This window comes from Grus americana, chromosome 2 (genome assembly GCF_028858705.1).
Source record: "Grus americana isolate bGruAme1 chromosome 2, bGruAme1.mat, whole genome shotgun sequence".
NCBI classification, from domain to species: domain Eukaryota; kingdom Metazoa; phylum Chordata; class Aves; order Gruiformes; family Gruidae; genus Grus; species Grus americana.
In genome coordinates this window covers 149,102,325-149,121,839 of record NC_072853.1, presented here as the reverse complement: position 1 = coordinate 149,121,839, position 19,515 = coordinate 149,102,325, and the positions used below count along the sequence as shown (strand labels likewise).

The following is a 19,515-nucleotide window of genomic DNA, read 5'->3' as shown; positions in this document are numbered from 1 at the left end:
TAATAGAATTCCAATTAATGGCAGCGTTATTTAATTACTTATTCTAAAGGCATCCACTACTATTCACATCTGAAAAAACAGAAAAGTAATAAAAGACAGGAAGCTTTTGGTGCTAAAATACAGGGCTAAAATGTCTGGCAATGCTGTTGTTTTTAAATAGGCTTGTAATACATATTTAATTTCAAAAGCCAATATTCAAGTAATCAAATGGTTTCTAGAATACTGAGCACAATATGTTAGCTTCTTTTAAAGCCACAGAAGCCAGAAAACAGAAGAGCAAGTCTTTCAGTCACCTTCTAATGAAGAATGCAAATTTTAGGTAAATTACTTTGAAATGGCAAACTTGGCTAAAATGATGATGATCTTGAATCTCTTTCCTATCAAGCTACTCTTTTGTTATTTACTCAGTTAATAAATATGAGGCGGTTAATTATGCAGAAAGATTTAATGGACTGTAAAATAAGAAATCAGAGGAAAAAAGCCTTTTTCTACTTTGCTTTTGTAGTGTGAAATAGGTATTAGTATTCAAATATTTTTTTATCAATTTTTTAGGAAGAAAAGCTGGCTACAATGACTTTGTTACTTTTCTATCCCATTTTCAATTTATCTTCTGTTTGACTGTCTTCAACTGTTTAATATCCTAACATATTGATGATAAGCTCTGAAACTGTCATTTCAATATTTTGTGATAATCAGTGTGGAGACAAGCTCCATCCCTTAGATTTCACCTTTACACACAATTCCTCTCATTTGCATTATAAGTGCTATTTTTAATAATAAAGGCATCACTTTCTTGGCAAAAGGTATCATAACATGCACTTACAGATGTCCTGAATTTAAAAAGAACAGTATGTTTCAACAGTTGTCAAATTCTGACAGCTGCTCCTTTTTTTTCTTTTAGGCTTTAGTTGTCTTTATTTTTATTATTTTAATAGTGGGCATTTTCTATTCATTCCTTTGACAATTTTGCCCTCTTAAGTGAAACCAAGATAATGCAGAACTCCCCTGGTGCTCTGCCTGCTCACAATTATGCCGTACTTGTAGTCCGACATCAAATTTAGCAGTTACAGCTGAGTGTGCTTGTACTTATGTAGAACTTGAGCATATTGCTTGTGAGTGAGCAACTCGGAAATTTGAAGAAGAAAAATAAAACCTAAGTGAACTTGAAGGCCACCATATTTCATCTTCTTGAGCAATTTCATAGATTTTTATGTTTTTTAATTAATCTAAACCTGCTTGCATTGCCACCTCTGTGGTATGTGTTGTTTCATAAATAAGCATAAATGCATAAAAATCACAGTAAAAACTTCAACAAAGGATTTTCTATGCAAGTTCCTTTTGGGGGAAAAATTGCCATAGTTGACAGCTGTGATGTTACATCTTAGTTAAATTGTGTGCAAAATACATAGCTCTCATAATAAGATTGAAAGACGTTGCTAGAGGTAACAAATCACTTCTTAGCTTTACTTTTTATATTATATACTACAACATATAGTAATCAACTGATTTCTGAGAGGACAATTACAACTGAAGGAAGAAGGATTTTAGTATAGGAGCATAGCAACAAGATTACTCAGTCTTCAATTAGGTTTTTTTTTTCTTTTGATGTCAATAGGTAAAACTCCAAGGTAGATCATCCCAGAATCTGAGCTGTTTTTTCCTGCTATTTTAAAATTGCTCATTTCAGAACAGCATTTTTTTTACTTATTTCTTTTCATTATTTCAGTCTGCTTCATATGTCAGTCTCACACAACAGACATATGAAGCACGTCTTAGATTTCTCTGTGAAATATGAATCTCAAGGTTGCATATACAGAGATTATAACTTTGAAAACATCACACTGCAATACATTGCAAAGATAGGAATAGACATTCAGAGTTCAGATTCCTATTTCAGTATTTAGCCTTCATGACACCAACCCCATTATTGTTTTTCAAAACAAACCACTAGTTTGTCTTTGGGGGTTTTTTGTTTAAAAGTCTGTTTTCCATATGTTAAAAGAATTTACAAAAAATAAAAGGGGAACTCTGTCTTGCATTTTATATGTTGCATGTTCATTTTGCAGCAGGAAGACATTAACCCCAGGGATAATTCCGGATGCATTTCCCTGAGCATTGAAAAGACGTATAGTTACTATTTTGGTACATGCTTGAATTCCTAATCCATCTACAACGTCCTGCACAATTTTTTTTTGTCCTACAAAAATGCCTGTTGTACTGGCTAAAACCATTCCAGTGTTCCCTCTCAAACCCCATTTTGGGGTTCCAGCTCTATTTCTGTTCCCATTTACACACCTGTGATGGCAAGCAGAGCTGCGGATCCTCCTTTGGGTAGAAACTCCTGCCTAAGACAAGGCAAATTGTACCACAGAAGTGTGGACCCAGCTCCCATAACTACTGGAGTCCAGAAGAAGCTGCAGCCTTCAGACTTCCAAAGAAAGCTCTAGTTATTCTTCCATCTTGTAGATCTAGTGACTCCAGACTTTTGATTCAGTTCAAAACAGCCTGCGCCAAATTATTGCAAACTATATTTAAAGCATCGTATCCTTTTTTAAAAAATACTGCCTTCCATATATGCTGCAGAGCACAGTCAGTCTAAAGTTACTCTAACTTAATTTTTTTATGAAAAAGGTGCATGTGAGCCATTTGCTGTGAAAAGGTGACCAGGGTGCGAAACTTCACTCTTGGCAGATGTTTTATACAATTTTCAAAAGTTAGGAACTGTAAGCCCAATTTTGCCACAATTAGCTGTGTGAATACCGTGACTCGTGGCTAGTTCCAAGCAAACAGTAAGACTGCTATGCAACATTTCATCTACAACCTCATCTTTGCCTGTGTTAGGTGAGAAATTGCTGCCAGGTTGTGCAGACAATTAGTCTTTTTCCTTTTTCAATCCAAGACTTACTGTGAAACTTAACTGTCCTACAGCTGATTTAGTGAGCTTCTTCCAAAATGTCAGCATTAAAGTTGGCCATGATCATTGGTTTTGGTCATGATGCACAAAAATTTCTTTGGAAGAAAGAAATGCTAATATTCACTTCAACACATTAGGATAGGATGCTGAATTGAGATCTGTTAAGAAATCTGCAAAAACTATTTCCATGTTCATACAGAAATAAAACTTTGCCTGGTTCTTACCTTTCAAGAATTATTTGGGGTTTTTTCAGAAACAATGCCAGTGGGCTGTTTCACCGTAATTTTAGGTTTTCAATCAGGCTTTACACATTCTGTCATCTTAGTCAAAGAAATCTTTATTGCTTTTCAGCCTTTTCAAAGGCAGTGAAATCTTCCTACCATTAAAATTCTCTGTGACCATGGCAAACTTTGGAATGCAAACCTGAAGTGTGCAAATAACATACTTTTTTAATAAATACTTTGTATTTGTAAAATCTATTGGGCCTTTCTTGCATCTTTAAGTAGAGGATTAAAAATGATGGAGATGGTTCAGAAAGAAAATCTATTATTAATTTAGTGGAAGTAGTTAGATGTTCATCTCCTGTGCAGCTCTTAAAATATTTAGTTCTTTAATGATAGTAATATGTTCGTTATAACAAATTACATTCTAGGAGAATCTTTTTCCAACAAGGATTTTGCTTCATTGGAAATATTTGAGACTTCATTAAAAATTAACTATCAATTATTTCATTAAAGCAAAGTCTCAATTTTTTCATTCAGATTGTGTTTTGCACTGCCACAATGTGGTTTTCTTTGTATTTATTTCAGTGCGTAAGAAGAAAATCTACATATTAGGATTTTTCAACATGAACACATATATTACTGATTTTAAATAACTACGAGATCCCCTCCTAGTCGTATATTTCATAGGTTTTAATTCCTAAATTCACAAATCAATTTTACGACATGAATTTCAATTAAAGTTCTACTAGTGCTGGCTGTCATTAGTAATATTTGGGACTGTAACAGTATCCTAGGGCTATTCAGCTTTAAATAAATAGGGAGAATGATATTGCCTAGCACACCAAAAAAAAGCTTTGTCTAATAACACCTAGAAAGAGGGAAAAGAATAGGCTGGAAGGCATCATACAAATCATGTGGTGAGGGCAATCACTGGCACATAGCTTTTTAGCTTCAGTTTCTTATGTGGGACCCGCTGCTTTTACTTCTTCCTTTTTCTTCACGTGCCTCGGTACTGGCTTTTAATTTATGCAGTTCTGCACTTGCCGAGTCTTCACAGCTACAGGCGTTTGGGTGAAGCAAAATGACCTCAGATAAAAAAAATCCTTGGAAGGATTATTGAGGACGGGGAGAAGCCTGCACACGAGGCAGGGAAGAGTCTGGCTTTTTGGGAGAGCTGAGTCACTGCCCTGAATGTCCTTGGGAGGACCCCTGGGGTCTTGCGATGGCAGGCGAGAAATGCGACTGTGTCAGCTTTGCTAGCTCACTTTTATTAAAAATAGCTTAGAGACAAGGTTAAAGTGCAGTATGGCACCCGCATGACTGGCTTACCAGCTCTAGCATCTTCCAACAAAGACATTGCTTGTAATTTAAGTTTATTTTTACTGAAGACAGAACTGTCTTTAGTGGAGAAGCGTGCTTCCCCCTCCCACCGCCCGCTGGGTCTGACTGGCTGATGCCATGCTGAGCAGGAAGGCTGTGGCAGAGCCTAGAGATGAACCTGCATCTCAGCATCTTAACCACAAGCACATCCTTCCTCTTTACTTGCCCTCTAGCTTTAAAAAACATTAATATGGGGGTTTTCAGTGTCAATATGTTTGTTTCACTTTAACCTCTGCCTCATTTAATAAATAACTTGGATATACTAGGTGGAAAGATAATCTGAGGATTTTTTTTTTTTTGTGACTTTGGGCTAGAAATGAAGGGAGCTTGGTTTCCTGCATTCTTTTCATTACTGTTTCATCTTAAATTAATTCATCCAAATCTCCTCTCCATTCTTAAGCATCCCACGCACTGGATTCCATCCTCCGGTGTTGGCAACATCCCCGAATCCGCAGTCCCGCCTCTGCAGAATTAGCCCTTGTCCATGGGACAGTTTGCTCGATTGTGTATGATAATCTCTACAGCTGTTAGTCTGGAATGCTTATCTGATATTTCCCCTACTCATTTTCATCCTAAACCACTTACTGGGCAGGCCAGAAAGAAAATCGATGCCCGCTGTGCTGTAAAGCAGCAGGGCACTGCAGGATGACTCCTCCACGGAGGGAGTTTGGGATGGATGAATGGTTATAGTCCCATCTCAGCTGCTTGGGTTTTTCTCCTTTTATTTTAAATTAAAACAGAGGGTCTCTATTAGAGGGTATTTTGATATATCTGAAGATTCTAGATGCAACACAGTAATACTTCAGAGCTGCCGGACTAGAACCTTATTTTTTTCCAGAGATCATAGGTGTCAGGATGCAATGGATTTAACACAAATTCATAGCTATTAAAATGTTGCTAATTGCTTAAGTGGTTTTGAGCAGTTACTGGAAGAGAAAGGTCACTTTTCTAAACCAAAGCTGCAATGTGGGATCTTGAACAATTCGCAGATTCCAGGTCCAAAAAATAAATTTGGCCAGTTGGGGAAGTGAGTGTTTTGGCCACTTCTGTGCACAGCCCAACAGTGAAAAGAACTTCTGGCCGTTGTGAAGATCTATGAGGGCATGTCAGGGTCTGCTGTGATGCTCACATTTTAATGCTGTGTTTTCCAGTGTGTACATTTTGGAACAAATTAACGGACCTCTGAGATTGTTTGCTGTGTTGTAAGAAGAAAAAAACTTTATGAAAAATACTGTCTCCAGTAAGGTTATAAGCAATGTCTGACTAGTTAATCTTATGGAGGACACTCTGGCAGGCTGATGTTTGCTGCCTTTGATTACTAGTGGAAGGACTGTCAGATTAAGGGGAAATTATTTTATGCAAAGTAGCCATTAGTTCATGGTCACTGAGGGTTGCAGCACTTGGTTGTTCTGCAACATTTTCTTTGTAAAGAAAAGCTGTTCTTCCCTACTATTGATTAAAGGTGGGGGGCAGGGAGAAAGGCTGTTCATTGCTCTTAATGGGCCAATTTTTTAAAGGCTGTAATTGCAGAAGCTACTATTACTTCTAATTTGCTTGACCAAATACCCTGAAGGAACTGCTCTTTTGTTTGTTGGTTTGCTGGGTTTCCAGTCACTGTCCTGTGAAAACAGAGCCCTTTTGAGGGGTGTTAGCACTGAATCCAGTGGTTACTCTCTCTGGCTTTCCTTAATGCTGTTGCAGATCACTTCATGGGAGAGTTAAAGATGAAGATAATCAACTAATGCTCCAACATCAAGAATATTTAATTACGTATTTAAAAGGCAGCGGTCTTCTCTGGCATTTGCCACTTCTAAGCAGCATTTCATAATTCATGTTCACATGATGCTTTCAATTATTTGGTATTAGGCACTTAGAAACATTCACAGTAGCTATGTAAAATACAATCCAATCTGACTTCATCTATAAGATCTGATGCAAGCGCTTTGTTATGAGGTATAGATTGTGTTTCAACTTCACTTATTGCCAGTCACTTTGACAAACGACATTTGGAAGAAGCTCAATGCAAATCAAGGTTCGATGCAAATCAAGTCTTGAGTCGGAGATTTTGTCTTGGCTACATTTGCTGCACACCCAGTAAATGTATATACCTTCTAGGTCATTTACAGGAGGGATAAACTAAGGAAACGGCTCTGTGGGTGCAGTTACGGAGAGCTGCATGCGATGGAGGTGCCTCTGTTTCCCCCAGAGAGGTGGCTCGGCGGTGCCCTCTTGGGCGCAGGGGAGTTCCGGAGGGACCGCACCAGGCCAGCAGCTTCACCGCACTCCTCTTTGCGATCCCGCTCTTACAGGAGTTTTGGTTTATTTTAGGCCAAAGAGCTGCCGACGTTCAAAGACAATGATTTTATTAACGATGGCCAAAAGATTCATATTGATGAAAATAACAAAAAGATGTTCCTTGAGAAACTCAAAAAGGACGTTGAGGTAAGAATGTGCCTGTTCAGTTATATGTAATTAAAATGTGTGGCAAATTACAGATATCCCAGGAAATCATACCTGTAATTCATTGATGGAAACTCTTGTTCATAAGACTGCAAGCACTGACTGTTTTAAATGAAACACAGACTTTCAGGAGTTGATCGCTGCTTTTGCTGATGTGATAAATGGCTTGCTGCCATAGCTGGTTGCCATACATTGTTCCTGCCTTGATGATGTGATGTTAAAATGATAGTACTACTTAGTACTTAAGTGCTTTACGAGCCTAGTACTTCCGAATGCCCACGAGAGAGAGGTGAGTATTGCTAGTTGTGTTTTACAGGTGAGGGTACACCAGAGCTGAGGCCATACGCAGACTGGAGTCCATGTAGCATGTAGCGTCCCCTGCACACAGCCATGCACGTTCTATTTGTTTCATATTAGTAATCCAGTTTCAAGTCATCCTTAGTATTGCAACAGTAGAGTGCTTCCGTAATTTGTATACAGCAGTTGGACATTATCTTAATGTAGTCTTCTCATATAAATTTGCAATTGGATGAATATAGTCAATACTTCATAGAAAAGTGTTAACATGTGAATTTATGCAATATTTTATTATAACTGATTTAGCTCAGCAAATAAAAGAAAATAAACATTGGGCTAACTAGTTCACACAGCTTGACTTTAGTTTCCATAATTGAAAATATTATCACTAAACACAATATTTTGCAATCCCTATACTCAGAGCCTAAAATCTGTTTTCCCTGTTGGAAGAGACCTGATAGCAAAATGTGTCTGTGACTTAATAAGTCTTTCAGCTATTTATATCAAAATAGCTCTGGGAATTGGCTTGTCTAGCTCTTCAGATCTATATCTCAGTAGTTGCACAAAACAAAATACTGTAACTTCAGAATTTCCCAGTGATTTGCTTTTGAGGAAATCTAATTTCCCATCATAATAATGATGATAAATTTATGGTGATGATAATTATGAAAACATAAATATTTTGTGAAATACCAATGTTTATGTTATATTTTAAATACTGTGCTGGAAAACTGCTCTACTGATGTCACAGCTCTAGAGATAAGTTTATTTGGGTTTAAGTTTTGTGCTCTTTTAACATGTACTGCTGTTACCGACTAATGCTTTTACAGCAAGTAGGTTGCAGACAAGATCTTAAGTACGTGCAATGAACGTGGAAGATACTTTATTACCCCAGAAAGTGGATTGTGTGCGATCTACATCATTTACTGGATTGTAAATATAATGGCAGATTCCGGATCATGCCTTGAGAGGCTGGTTTTTATGGTTTTGAAATTTATACAGAGCATTGTTAAATATCCATGTAAACCACTAGTGTGAAGCGAGCTGGCACCTGATTTTAACAATGGCAAGCTGTTCTTTAACCTTGTTTTTCTTTTATTGGGTCCTCTGCCTTTGTTAGATAACTGATAGTATGCAGTTTGTACCCAATGCGTAAACACTCAGATTTCACTACAATGAAAAGAAATGCACAGCACTTGATATACGATTATCTTATCGTACAATATTTATAGTTAAACTTATTACGGAGTAGTATTCTAAACTGTGTGACTTTATGTCCATTCATGTTTGTCATTAAGTAATTTGTGTTACTATATTTCTCTCACGATAAAGTCTTAGGTCCCCTTCCTGTGTTCAAACAGACAAATAGCTGTTACTGCTGTTTCGATGTCCCCTTGTCTATTTTTCTGCCTCCTCATTCCATTGAAAATGTCCTGAGAAAAAGCACATAAGGATATTTTTTCCATTTAAAATTAGATGCTCTTTTCCTCGTGCTGTTCTCTTCTAATTTGCGGTTTGCTTTTTTTCCCAAGAGTCTGTTCCCTCTTGTGCTTTTTTGTATGATTGTTGGTAGATTTTTCTCCTGTCTCTGTTGGTATTTATCAAGTACCTAATGATATGCCTGGAGTCCTTCCACTCCGTCGCCTTTGGCCAATCTCATCTGTTCTTGTATATTGTTGTACATCATCTCTTCAAACTTAGATCTCTGGTAGTCTTGTGAAGAGTCTTTTGCTTTATTACATTAAAATGGTTTGAAACCAATTTCTTCTTTCTTCTTAAAACCTCTTCTCAATCTCACAATATTTCTTCTAGCACTTGAATTTACAGTCACTTTGTTATTGCTGATTCCTCTCTTTTCTCAGAATCAGGATTTTGACAAGCTGTAGTTTCTCATTTCCGAGTATTTTATGTTCATCTCTCATCACTATCACTATTCCAAAGTCTGGCTTAAATCCCTTCTTCTCTGGTCTGCTCTAACTTCCTTTTTATAACCATTTAGAGTTTCTAAAAACTGCAACAATTGTATTTTCAGCCTGTTTCTTCTATGCATACCATAAGCAAGGACCCCACAAATTCAAGATCGCAGTACTGCTTTTAGGCTGCAGCGCAGCTCTGCCCCGCCTGCCCCTCACCCTTGAACTGTTAATCCCATCTTCCTGCTTTTATACCTGCCTTACTTCCGTCCTCCTCTCTTAGCTTTCTGCCTTGTCCTGTTCCCCTCAACTGAAACAACGCTTTGTCTTATACATCACGTACATTCATTTTTCAGTCTTCCTCAAATTCCCATCCGCGGTCTTCATTCAAATTTTATTCGCATTCACCTTTTGCTTACGTGATTTAAATTGTGAGCCTGCCAGTGTGAAGAGAATATAGCATCATTTCATGTCTTCATGATGTAAAACTTCACTACTTTCCACTGCAAGAATATTTAAACGCTTTTTTCATCATTCTTTAATGAGGCTCAAAAGGGAGCGAGGGGGTAGATTTAGCACCAGATCGTCGCCTGCCACACGCCTGATAGCACAAGAGGCTGCCCTGGCCGTTGAGCGGTGACAGAATAGCCCTAATTGAAACATGAGGCAGGAGTGACAGTCATGGCTCACACAGGCACTTGTCTGCACTACAGGAAAAATGATTTTTCCCTGAGGATTTTGGGAGAGCGTGCTACAGCTTTTTTATAATATAAGTTGCAGGTGACCTGCGTGCTGTTATTACATCTTAATAAATTTGAGTATCTCTCCGCGAGCTTTATTGCTTAATCCTCCCGTTTGCTCCCTCTTAGAAGTGCCTGTTTTTCTCGACTGATGACATCTTTGTGTAACTTCTCCTGTTTGTAAGTGGAGCTTACATTTTTCAGTGATATTGATAAATTGTTTATTATCACTTTCTAGTTCCTTGCTCAGTTAAAACTCATGGACTACAGCTTGCTGGTTGGAATTCATGATGTTGAAAGAGCTGAACAGGAAGAAGTAGAGTGTGAAGAGAATGATGGAGAAGAGGAAGGTGAAAGTGATGGGACCCACCCCATTGGAACCCCTCCAGACAGTCCAGGAAACACGCTGAATAGCTCACTGCCCTTGGCTCCAGGGGAATTTGATCCAGCTATTGATGTTTATGGAATAAAATCTCATGAAAGTAAGCAGTAATAAATATTTTTATGTTAAGATGTTTTGATTCTTGCACCAGAATCCTGAAGTCTGCGTAACCACGTAAAGGCAAAGTTAAATTGCAAAATACAAATTCAGTCTGCAGAAAAGGAAATGAGTTGCTCTTTGGTGCAGCAGAAAGTAGAAGACACATATAATGCTCAGTGTTGATACTGAACATATTTCTTAGATATTTATTGTGATGTGTGAGGATGCAGTCAAATAATTCACCTAGTACGCAATCAACTTGTATACTGGTGTAGCTATTCAGATAGAGCAGTTCTCAGTTAATTCATGGGGGTTTTCATCCCTTTCAGGAAATTTAGTGTCTATAATTGTTCTTTTCCTGGCAGAGAAAATAACACTGTTAAAAACAGTCTAGAAAGAATGAGAAAAGCAGCATTCCAAATTATATTTCACTTTTTGGTTACTTTTTGAAAAGTAGTGCACTCATACCCAGTTTCTGTGTTCCAGCTAAGTAAGTTGTTATAAGGAGTGTGTGAGAAGCCTGAAACTGGGTTTGATGTTAGTTTGTCCAACTAAGTATAACTAGTTACCTGTGGCTGTTCAAGACAGGAAAATTATTTTTTTATATATATTTACATAGATAAATACATGTTTTTATTCATAAAGAAAATATGATCTTGTTTGTTGACACAGAACAGTTTCATGTAAAACTATAGTTGTTTTTCCCCAAAGGAACTTGAAATCCACGTTACTTTAAGTGGGCAATAATTCCTGTTTCTCTATGGTGATGTTTTGTTTTACACTCTTTTCAGGGGGTTTGCATTATATATGAGTGCGGTTAAACTCTCAGTTAAGAACGGCTTGAGCCTGTGGTCTTTGCAGCTCTGTGATTCTGACTGACGCTAAACTGTCTTAGCTGCTGATTGAGCCTTATAAAGTCATCTTTGTTAGAAGAAGGACGCATGATTAAAATGTCTCAAAAGTCATTCTTACTGCCATGTCTTTGCCATTTGCAGATGCTCCTAGGAAGGAAATTTACTTTATGGCCATTATTGACATTCTTACTCATTATGATGCAAAAAAGAAAGCTGCCCATGCTGCAAAAACGGTAAAGCACGGGGTAAGTATCTGGGTTGTTTTTTTCCTCTGATTCCATTTATGCTTCTGCATTTTTGTTGATTAGTGCACTGATACAGCACAGTTCAGGAAATCTAGGGAAAGGGGAAATAGGTCAGAATTTTTTCAGGGGTTTTTCTACTTTAGTGTGTAATACAAAAGTACAGAGTAACTGCTACACATTACATACTGAGAGCAGAACTCCCTTTGGAGCTGTACACATAGCTTTCTTGCCCATAAAGAACGCTAGTGAGATGCCTTTTTAGGACTTTGTTCTACGTTTGTGAGATGCCCCTTATTCTTGCAAACAAAGGTGTTCACCAGACACCTGTATGAGTATACAGCTCTGTGAAAGCTGTTAGGACTCTCATTTCAGATGCAGGGCCCTCGCAATGGTTTCGTTATTTGGTACAGCCTGTTGAAAGTTAACTCTTTGGTATATAATGTGGCTCACTTTATGAGACTTCTTAAAAAAAAAAAAAGTACAATTTGCAAAATTAAGCATAAAGTGTACATACTAAATACTTGGTGAAGGCTTCTGTTTGACTGTCATGAATTTCTTTATTTTGACTGAAATTGCTGCTTAGCAGCAGACACCAAAGAACCATGGTGAAGCAGCCCAGTCTTCCAGAATTATGATTTATATCTACCCTTATCACTTCTATGGTGATTCAAGGTTCAAATTTCATAAACTTTTTTAAAAGAGCATAATCATTATGAGGGTCAAGTCCCTACTCTAAGTATCTAAAAGATCAGGACATTGTGGGGAGTTTAAGCAAAGGGCTCAGGGCTTTTTAGTTTACAGGAGAGTGATGTGGAACGCTCAGCAATAAGCCCTGCACAGGCTTGTAGAAGGTATTTTTTGGCTCTGAAACAGTGGTCTCATTACTCTCTCTGTTCTCAGAGCAGCTGAAAGTTGATGCAGACCATGTGCAATTATTAATGAACTTTGAATGTAGCAGACTTTAAAAACTCACACTTCTGGCTTAAATAATGGATAGAACTATGTTGTGAATAACAATATGATTATTAAAGCTACTGTGATTAGAAGTTATTACAGAACATTACTTTTGTACAATCATTTTGCTTATTTTGCTGTCTCCATCCTGAACCACCTGACACTGAAGTTCGTTCATTAACTGCATGCATGCAGTTTTCCCTTTTTGTAAAACAGGAAAAAATAGAAATGTGGCTAAGGCTCTGCAAACCTCGAATAAAAATATGAATGAAATAGTGACTTCATCGAAATAGCAATTGTACAGCTTATTCAATGAGTCCAGATTTAAATGCATATATGCTGAAAAAATGTTACTGTTACCATATATTTCAAACCAGGTTATTTAGCATTCAGATAGCAATATACATGACTCAAGTGTTGACACGCCAGATCTGAGTATGATAATTCAGTCTTCTTTATATGAAGGTACTGCTGCTCGACAGACCAGAATCTGTTGATGAATCAGTGGGTAGCATGGTTAAGTATGCAGTAGAAATTATATAGGAGACCAAAGTACAATCAAAGTAAAGAGACTACGTTTGAGAAATGTAAGATGGGTGTCCTGCAGTTACGGTGGTGAGTACGGGGTATCACTGTACTTGTGTGAAGCCTAAAAAGGAGTCGGTAAGATTCTGGTTGAAGGCCATTACAATTTGTGTTTCTCGTATCTGGTTCTGAGACTGCACGTGAAATTCATTGAGTAAGTAACCGTCTCGGTGACAAAGCATCAAATATAACACTCCTTCTTCCCTCTCTCCTCCCAATTGTCTGTATAGGCTGGTGCAGAAATTTCAACTGTTAATCCTGAACAGTATTCAAAGCGCTTCTTGGACTTTATTGCCAACATCTTGACGTAACCTATCATGTTACATAGGACAGACACGAGACCTGGGGACAGCAGCAGTGGCTACAAGTGTAGGGAAAAAAAGGAACTCAGTGAAGCGCTCATCTTGCAGAAAGCAACCCCTTTGTTTACATCTGCTGGCAAAGATGACTGAAGTGGGGTGGAGTACGCTTTAACAGCTGCCTGATATTCCCAGCATAGTTCTAGCTATTTCTGACTCTTTTGTGTGTGCAAAAAAAAAAAAAATTAAAATAAATTAAATAAATAGAACAGCTTACTCAGAGTGCACTGTGACAGTAATACTCTGATGCTACCAGCTGAAACGGAATAAATGAGCAAAGAGGTGTGGGGTGGGGGTGGGGAAGAGTAAATGCATGTTAAATCTACAATATTGATATCAAATTGTAAACTGTGGATCAGTTTATTTTTTGAACTGAAAAGATACATGACAGTATTCTTCATGATGATGATGACGACGATAATAATAAAAACCTTACTGCGAATGTTACACTTACACCCTGCACAGTGGCACTCCTTAAGAAAGCAGCTGCAAGAGCCCTTGGTGCCGGAGGCTTTTCGCATTTGGTTCCTAGCAGTTGGGGGGTTTTTTTCCTTTATTTTTTTTTCTCCCTCTCCTGTTTTTGTCTTCTTTTCAGCACATTGCATCAGGAAGTTCAGCGCCTCAGACATCTGAGAGCCAGCATCTTACCTTACAAAGAGCTAACGTAACTCATGCTATGTGTACATTTTTGCTACAGTGAACTTATGTTAAGGGAAATCTTTGCTTATTTCACTTTGTTACCTGAAGTTTTCATTTGTTTTATATTCTTGCAATATAGGAACTAATAATGTTACAAGTGGAAAAAAAGCTTATCTGAAGCAGCGCATAGTTTTGGGCAATAGTGGCTCCATCTTTCGCCCATCGTGAAAGATGTGCACACTGATAGAAATTCCATTCCCTTGTAATTTACTGGGAATTTGAAGTTTAAATGCTTATGTTGTTCTGTTGAAACAGCGGTATTTTATTATAGATTATCCCTCTAAAAATGAACCCTGAATTTTACTGTTTACATTATTAGGAAAGCAGGGATATTTCTGAATTTCAGAGCCGTGTACAATATATGACTTTTGAGTTTACATGTAAAGTTATTTTGCAGTACAAATGAAGTAATGTTTGTCATCTTCCAAGGTGTAATGTGCAGTAGTGTACTAAAGTGAATGTCTCACCTCCGTGGTAGACTCTTTTACAATAAAATGAGAAAGGATATTTCAGAGGGATTTTTCCCAAGCTTATCTTTTAGCATCAAAATGACCTGTGCTACCATTTACTCAAGTTTGATTGTATAGTACATTGCCTAAAACTGTGCTGAACATGTTTAACTTGTTTAAAATTTTTAAACAACATTGTATTTCTTCTCTTCTTGTATTTTTCCCTGAAAGACTCCATGCTTGAAAGAAACAAATTTACCTATGCTTAAAAGTTTATCTACTTATACACTGTGCTAAAGCTGTGCCTTTAAAATTTCTTTATTGAAATTGTTAGATTTTGTAGGCAACGTAAGAGAAGTCAAACCCTCCCCGTCATCGTTTATAAGTCGAATCAGGAGTGCCAGCATGCCTTCTCCATAACTAATGTCAGTGCTGTTAAGCCTGCAACTGTGCATAACGTATGTAGTGGTTTACTTCAGAGGAGCCTATACGATAGCAACCCCGTACACTCTCTTCAGTGGCCAAAGGCAATACTATCCCTGTTGCCGTGTACTAATTTTTTTCTCCTTTCCTCAACCTTTCCTACAGGATTTTTTTGTTACGTTTGACTTAGTGATGTCCGCAGCACTGTAATGTATGTGTATACTTTTGTATTGTATGTATTTAAATAAGTTGGTACTGTGGCTTGATTTTTTTTTTTTTTTGTCCTCTGCCTATACACCCCAGTTGTCTACATTCTCACCCAAGTTTCATTTTCTGAAGCATGCTGTGGCTTCTTAAAGTATGAGGCCACAGGGAGACCCTGAAGTAAAAGTGAGGTACACATACTTGGAGTACATATTTAATTGCGGCCAACGAGTGTACATTTTTAGACAATTTTAGACATTTACAGCAAAGCGTTCTTTTTGTCTTTGTAGCAGTTTTGTCACTCATTCTTGTTGATAAACTGTTTATTTGGACAGGGCAAGGAAGACTCATTATTGTATGTGTTAGTGCTTAGATTACACTCCAAACATGAGCAAGGCTTTATAAAATAAAGCACTTTGATGACTCACTAGGTAAATCCTTTGTTCTTGTGTTTCAACTAAGATTTTGATCACTTACAGATGAACTTTGGATGTTAAAATGAATGTGTAGCCTGTATCGCAAAGGAAAAAATAAGAAGAAATTTAAAACTTTTCGTTAGATTTTACCCTGCTTCTTCCATGCTTCCTTTAAGTGGTTTGAAACATTTAGGCTTTGGGTTTTTGGACTGAGGCTGTGCTCTGAGAGCAGTTACTGAGGTTTGTAATTGATGATTCTATGGACTAAATCCTAATATTACTACAGAAACGGGAAGATTGTCCACAATAGTTGATTGGCAGAACTTTGCTAACATATGTAACATCTTACGCTAAACCAGTTATTTAAAAAGGACTTGGGAATAAGCCCAAATAATTCAGGGGGAGGAGGGAGGGCTTTTTGTTCTACAATTTCCAGGGTTTGATTGTCAGGGCTTTCAGCGCATGATGCAGCCTGTGCCGCATGTCGTGGGCAAATGGCAGAAGAGTCTCTTTTTGTCTGTATTGTGACTAACTTTTAATTCTCTTAATACGTTTGTCACTTTTCAGTTCCTTTCCGTTTATTGCACAGATGTAGCAAGACAGTATTTTCAGCAATATTTTTACCTGTAAAATACACATTGACAGAATTAATGATAAAGTAGACATTCCCCACAGGGAAGATGGTTGAGGAGCTATTCTATTAAAAGGAGGTGAAGTGACAGGGAGGAGAGAGATTCAGCCTCTTAATTACTCACTTAATGATGTCTCTAGTATTAATATAAGCCTCCACTTCACACAGCTGCTCCAGCTGCATATGAGCACGGTGCTCAAGGAATGATGCTCAAGTTATGTGGACACATCAGCCATGGTGGACATCAAGCTCCCTGGCTGGTTCTCTGCATGTCACTGAAACCATCTACCATGTCCCCTGAACAGGCTGCCAAACTCTTGCGCTGCTTTTATAATACAGACACACATGGGTTCTCGGTAGGTAATTTCTCAGTCCCACCTCCTTCCATTTTCATGAAATGAAAGCTTCTAATATACAAAACCAGCACAATGTGCCAGATCTAAAAACCTACTCCGGTTCTCCTGCTCCAACAAACTATTCAACAGCTGAAGTGTTACTTAGGCCTTCCTCTCTTTTTTCCTAAGACTTCTGGACATGCTCAGATTTAACTTTCCAGTGAGTATGCTACATTTAAGTTTTAAGCCAGCCCCGTCTTTTGAAGCGGAATTGCTCCTGCAGTCCCCTACAGCACTGTTCTCGAGCTGACACCGAGTCATCTTCATACGGCTACGTGGCTACGATTTACAAGGCCCTGCTGCTACCTGTGGCATCCTGCTCGTCCCAATCTCTCAACGCAGGGGCATCCCCCAGCCGTCAACTGCTGATGTTTCCCTCCTGCCTCTTCTGCATCGATAAGGGTGATTGCCACCTCTCTTTGAGGGGTTTGCCACGGGGCACGCTGTGTTTGACAGGCATTGCTGACTTCAGCAAGCAGCTGAAGGACCTTGGCTTTAGTAGAAGTGTGTATATGGTAATGCATAGGAAAAGAATACATTTTCTGATAAAATGTTTTCTCTCCCTCCCGCTTCAAGAAAACCTGAAGGCAGTGATGATATTCAAGGTAGGAGATCCAACTGACTTGTTAATGCAAGGACTGCGGCGACAAATGTTTAGATTAAAAATTCTTTAAAACAATATTTTTCTATGTCAACTACATAACCTAAATGTATAATCTGAATTTCCAGCTCCCTCCTTTGTGCTTAGCTCTTCTTTTCCACTGTAGTACTAGTTAGCAAGTCCTTGCGTCGAGAGGGATCATTGCATTCTCGCGGTCTCGTACTCCACCTTTATCCCCTGTCTGCTCTATATGTGGTGTCCACTTGGTTTCTTTCAAACTCTCATATATTTAATGGGGAAAAGAAATTAAAATGGAGAACAGTTAAAGGAGAAATCTGTTTCATTGCTCCCTTTCTGTCCTGATTTCTCTATGGCAGGTATTGTTTCTGGAGATCGGCACATCCTTTACATTGCAATGCAGTAGCAAAGAGCAGAGGCTGCGTAGACAGAGCAGTGTGCTGTCTTTAATCTGGACGATGGTGCTGGTTTCCTCCTGCGTGAGGCTGGCCAGAGATCTGCCTTCGTGCTACAACAAGGGAATGTGCATGAACAAGTGATTGAGGAAGAGCTTGAAAGCAGCATCTTCAAGTGGCAAAGGCGATTTGTGTGAGATTAAAATCACTAACAGCCGCCTTATTAAAACTGTTAGAAAACAGGGCTGAAAAGGACTTGAGATAGTTATAGTCTGTCCCAGAGCAGTTCAACGGTAGATAAACATTGGTGAAAATTGGGTTAATCTTTTCCAGGGAGGGTAGTTTCATGCTATATCATTAGAAAGATTTTTTCTAATACCTTACCTGACTCTACTACAATTTAAGCCCATTAATATTTGTTCTATCTACAGTGGACCCTGAGAAGAGTTTATTCTCTTCCTCTTTCAGTTTCTCTTAATGTGATCCTGCTCTATGTACTGAGCAATGTAAATATTAGCTTTTGTGCCTATTAAATTGAATATTCCCTTTCCTTATTTAACAAAATAATCAAAATGGTTTAAGCCAGACAGAATGACCTATTCCATTTTTTGTAATGCCTAATTTTTTAAAAAATCATCTGTTAAAATGGTGCTTCTTAATTGTCAGTCACATTTTATAAATGGATTTACAGATTTCTATTTTGAGAATTTTCTAGCCATCCGTTTACTATCTAATTTAAAAAAAAAATGTAGCAATTGCTGTTTAACAGAATGCAGTTTCAAAATGAGCATGCAGCTACTGCTTAGCTGTAGTTGTTGCTATAACTGCAATAAAATACTGCTTTTCTCTTTTCCTAGAGTAAACAATGCCATGATCTTAGTGATCTTCCCCTAGTGATGCTGCCTTTTCACAGTCTCTAGTCTCATCTCCATCAGTGATATGATATAAAATAATTATTTGGTCGTAAGTATTAAGATACAAAAAAATACTTCTTTGTGACCTGGCGTAAATTCATTTTTACGTAGTGCTCTGAATATCTGCAGGTGTTTTAGTTATTGCCTAATATTCTTTGGGTTTATAAAGAGCTCCTACTTTGTTCCCACTCAATCTGATTCACAGTGATTCATTTGATTTAGCGATGTGTATCCAATTGGAATAAATGGCATTTGTGAGAACCTTGTGTTTTGGAGAGGTTTGGCGCAAGCCTGGAAGGTGATTTAACTGCTTGGTTTCTCCATTTCTGCTGTTTCACCTTGCCTCTGTGTAGGATACCCAAGCCCAGAGCACTCTACTTTCTTTCCCATTTTATGTATTTTTAAGTGGGTGCATAAAAATATTTTGTTACAAGAACACCTCAGTCGCTGTAATGTGTATAGCGTGTTTGGCATACCAAGGCCATACGCGGGCTCGCTGCAGTTGCTGGCCAACGGCAGTTCCCGTTTGCCTCCCACCACCTGAGGATAACAGGGTCGTGTTCGATGCTGGTTAAGAGAAAGCCCCGTGTTCCCGAGATGTGCTTGCTTATCCCAGCAGCTTGGATTCAAGTGACGCACAAGAATCCTTTCTACCCAGGTAGGTCTGATTAATTAGTGCCTGCTTTAACCAGGCGCATAACGCTAAATTGAACTTTACACTCTGGGTCAGGGCCCTGTCTTCCTTCGCGTTGTGTAATTGCATAACAAAACCAAAATATTTTCTGCCTTGAAAGGCTTTACTGTTAAGTATTCCCACTTAGTTCAGTAGTCAGTCTTAGACAGAAGTTTATTTGTACATTGCTGCACCGAAGACTTTGTATTTGGGGTGGGAGGCTGTTAAAATATCAAATAGTACTGTGCAATTATGATCACCTCTTTATAGGGTACAATGGAAAGAATCTGC

At 38.2% G+C, this 19,515-nt stretch overlaps 1 protein-coding gene across 2 annotated transcripts in view; it reads left to right on the top strand.

Moving 5' to 3' along the window:
* PIP4K2A (phosphatidylinositol-5-phosphate 4-kinase type 2 alpha) overlaps positions 1 to 18,812 on the top strand; it is a 121,158-nt gene extending 102,346 nt beyond the window's left edge. For both annotated transcript variants that reach the window (XM_054816017.1, XM_054816016.1), the window contains 4 exons: positions 6,847 to 6,960; positions 10,167 to 10,410; positions 11,405 to 11,508; positions 13,278 to 18,812. In XM_054816017.1, the coding sequence (XP_054671992.1) occupies positions 6,847 to 6,960; positions 10,167 to 10,410; positions 11,405 to 11,508; positions 13,278 to 13,358 (543 nt within the window). In that variant the 3' untranslated portion in view covers positions 13,359 to 18,812. The remainder of the gene's footprint in view (positions 1 to 6,846; positions 6,961 to 10,166; positions 10,411 to 11,404; positions 11,509 to 13,277) is intronic.
* The last annotated feature ends 703 nt before the right edge of the window (positions 18,813 to 19,515 follow it).